This window comes from Salmo salar, chromosome ssa03 (assembly GCF_905237065.1).
Source record: "Salmo salar chromosome ssa03, Ssal_v3.1, whole genome shotgun sequence".
Lineage (NCBI taxonomy): Eukaryota > Metazoa > Chordata > Actinopteri > Salmoniformes > Salmonidae > Salmo > Salmo salar.
In genome coordinates this window covers 81,754,501-81,758,496 of record NC_059444.1, presented here as the reverse complement: position 1 = coordinate 81,758,496, position 3,996 = coordinate 81,754,501, and the positions used below count along the sequence as shown (strand labels likewise).

General features: G+C 44.5%; 1 protein-coding gene across 1 annotated transcript; it reads right to left on the bottom strand.

Annotated features, from left to right (window-relative positions):
- Positions 1-542: 542 nt before the first annotated feature.
- LOC106606538 (myeloid-associated differentiation marker-like) lies at positions 543-3,326 on the bottom strand. Its single transcript, XM_014202808.2, has 2 exons — positions 2,926-3,326; positions 543-1,909 (listed from the first exon to the last, which is right to left on the bottom strand). Exons 1-2 carry the CDS (start codon positions 3,190-3,192, stop codon positions 1,322-1,324), a joined length of 855 nt encoding a protein of 284 aa, XP_014058283.2. The 5' UTR covers positions 3,193-3,326; the 3' UTR covers positions 543-1,321.
- Positions 3,327-3,996: the final 670 nt, after the last annotated feature.

The following is a 3,996-nucleotide window of genomic DNA, read 5'->3' as shown; positions in this document are numbered from 1 at the left end:
TTGTCACTTAACTTAATTTCTCTCATGAAGAAAGGAATAACCCCTGCCATATGTATCACAAAACAAAGTGTGGGCATGAGAGACCTTGACATCATTACCATTAACAGATCACCAACCACAATTATTCTGCTGTCTTTTTACAAATTATAATTAGTTTAGCAGCCTCAGAATGGCCCAATATGTTCCCTATCAAATCGAATCTGTGGTAAGCCACGGTCCGTGAGGGATTCAGATGCTGCCTGTGTAAGAGAGTGATGTCATCCAGGTGGGACGGAGCGGAGTGTGGTTGAGACTTATCTCGCTGTCGGCTTCCCCGCCGCACTCAGCAAACACAGAAAGAGACATGAAAGCAAAGCCCAGGGCTGGACCTCGACATCCTACGCTATTTCATCCAATGGGCCTCTGATAGCAGACACACCCCAGCAAACAGAGAGAGGGAGGGAATGTTGCTGAATGTCCTTTCCCAGTGTTGTAGAAACAGAATAGGTGTTACAGTAAATACATACACTAATGCAGTGAGGCCAAAAAATATGATTCTTATGGACTTTTAAGCAAATGTTTTCTTTCTTTTATTGTTATATAACATTATTAAAACAATTTAGTCATATCAGCTATATGTCAAAAGTTATGTTTTACTTATTCAGATTCATGTTTAAGCTGAATTCTGTCATATCTGTCTGGACTGCATGTTTGTCAGGATTAGAGTAGGTACAGTAGACGCACAGAGAGAGAGAGAGAGAGAGAGAGAGAGAGAGAGAGAGAGAGAGAGAGAGAGAGAGAGAGAGAGGCCTAGATTCAATCAGTTCCACGTTAACCCGTGATAACCGACAACTGCATAGCAGATCTGTTTTTATTTGGGCCATGACAAAGGTGTAACATCGTTGGAGCTGTCAAATCAGTAAAAACAATGATCTGCTATGCAGTTGTGGGTTATCTGGGGATAAATCGGAACTGATTAAATCAAGGCCAGAGAGACAAAGATGAAATGGAGAACAGAATAAGAGAATAAAAGGAACATATCAAGAACAGCTCTTTGATCTTTCTATTCACTTTGAGTACAGCCCATGTGGACTGCATAGTTCCTTGTGTATTTTAGACGGGAAGACAAAATATACATTGAATCTACGTACAGATCCAAGCATTCAGAACATTCTTATCCACCATACAGAGACATTCTCCCAATACGAATTAGTGTTCCAAAAAAACAGCATGGTTACAGTTTGCTGTATTCATACAAAAGCAAAGTTCAGTCTATTGTTTAAGATCCGGCACTGTGTTTCAGGGCCAGTTCTCAGGTTGGGTAAGGTGGGTGACCTTTGACCTAAGCCGGGGTGACGAAGAACACCAGCTTGAAAGAGTAGACCGTGTCCACAATGTAAACCACAAGGTTTAAACAGGTCATGAATGCCACTACGACCAGGTTATCCCAGTAGCAGGAGCGGCCACACCCGCTGGGTCTGCTGTGGTTGTTCTGGAAGCTATAGAGAGGCCATATAACCACGCACGTCATGTACATCAGTACGGCCAGCACGTTGTAGCCCGTCAGCACCTTGTCGAACGGGAACGGGAAGAGCGACAGCAGGCGGCAGATAGTAAAGAGGATGATGATGAGGGCGAAGATGAAACATAGCGAATAGACCGCCACGCACCACTGGAGCCCTGGGAACCGCGAGTAGAGGCCATGGTCCAGAGAGATGAAGATGATGCAGGCCACGAAGGCCTCGAGGACCTTGAGGAGGCCCGGGACAGTGGAGAGGAACCCGCTGATCTCGCCGGGTTTGGCCCGGGTCAGGCCCACCTCCGTGGCGTACAAGATGAAGGCCAGACAGGAAGTGACGGTGGCGGCGATCTGCTTCCCGCATGAGGCACAGGTGAAGAAGGTGGGGTAGATAATGGAGGCAGCCAGCACCTGTTAAAGCCCAAGACAATAGATGGATGAATAACAGCAATGGAATAGGATAAACAACATCAGAGTTTGAAGACAATAACATGGAATGTCAGTGGACTTAATTGACTCATTAAAGTTGTCAAAGTGCTATGGGTGTCACCTGATACTTCCACTTCATCTACTACCAATGTAGCTCCTACTCAATAAATCATTCCAAAATGTTGGCAAAGCTACAGGAATTCCAACGCACTCCTTAATGGTTAAAGTCTTTCCTTTTATTGCATTTATCCAATTTCCTCACTGATCTGACTAGAGAGGTGATATATGGACTACACTAGAGAAAAAGATAGATTAGCTGCCTTGCTGTTATGACATACTGAAGATGAGATCATCACTTTGATCAATACCTCGTTCTAATTCAGTGGAACTAGCAATTAGAAATGACTATTACTACATCAGTATCTGCTGGCATCTATGTCTCATTTTAAGTTCATTCGCAATTAGTGTGAGAGTAAGTGTACGTACACGACTAGCGATTGCTGCCATTATTGGATCGACCATCAATTCTAAGTGGTACTAAAATATTTCATGTTTCATTTAACCACTTTGTTCATGTACCGTATGATGATAACAACAACTGGCTGTTCAAGGTCCAGTGCTGATCCTCACTCTATATAAGCTCATAATATATATGTAAAAAAGTAAGTAGCCTTATCTCAGCCAGAACGGCCCATAGGTGCTGGAACCTAACTCCTGTTTCTGAAGCATGAAGCAGTGTGATGTACAAGTACACCTCCTCGAACAGAAGTCTAGTCTATGGCAGGGAAGAGTGATGTGTAATTTCCCAAGAATCGCCTTTTAATTGATTTACAATTACACAAAAGTAAACTACACACATCCATCTCTACTCTAGTTTTGAATGCTTATATTGTCTCAATGTAACTGTCACACATTGACACTAATATGTAGGTATGTTATCTGGATTCTACCCCTTATAGTCTAACCCACAGACAAAAGACGCCATGGAAGTTACCCACCATGAGCGTGGATAGCATGGCAAAGGCGGTGGTGAAATCATCCCAGGAGATGGGCACCCGGGCATGGAGGGTGGTAAACTCCATGATGAGGATGAGGAGGGTGACGAAGCAACAGAAGACCCAGGTGAACATGCACCAGGCCCAGTAGGATGAGCCGATGTGACCCACGGAGGCCACCAGGCTGAAGGAGATACAGGTGAGGACCACCTCCAGCATTCTCACGATGCCCACGGGCACCGTCAGGGTCCGCGTGTCCAGGGTCACCATGGCGATGCTAGTTCTGGTCAGATCCGGCTGTCCAGTACAGTACTGTACAGCAGTTTTACCTTTTAACCCACCCAAACCGATTGTAGATGCCTGTTTTTTGTTTTCTCACCAAGTTTTTTTTTCCTGTTGATACTTCATTGTCCAGTTACATTCATTTCATGACGTCAGCATACAAATACACAAACACAACACAATATATTACATGCAGTACAGAAACACTGGAAAGCACACAAGTCAGACATTTACATTTTCACATATTCAAAGTCTCTGCAGCCTACTGTCCGACCATGTATTGTGCCTACATCTGTCCTATGTCTCACTGTTCAGCATCCTACAGCTGTCCTATGTCTCACTGTTCAGCATCCTACATCTGTCCTATGTCTCACTGTTCAGCATCCTACATCTGTCCTATGTCCCACTGTTCAGCATCCTACATCTGTCCTATGTCTCACTGTTCAGCATCCTACATCTGTCCTATGTCCCACTGTTCAGCATCCTACATCTGTCCTATGTCCCACTGTTTAGCATCCTACATCTGTCCTATGTCTCACTGTTCAGCATCCTACATCTGTCCTATGTCCCACTGTTCAGCATCCTACATCTGTCTTATGTCCCACTGTTCAGCGTCCTACATCTGTCCTATGTCTCACTGTTCAGCATCCTACATCTGTCCTATGTCCCACTTTTCAGCATCCTACATCTGTCCTATGTCTCACTGTTCAGCATCCTACACCTGTCCTATGTCCCACTGTTCAGCATCCTACATCTGTCCTATGTCTCACTGTTCAGCATCCTACATCTGTC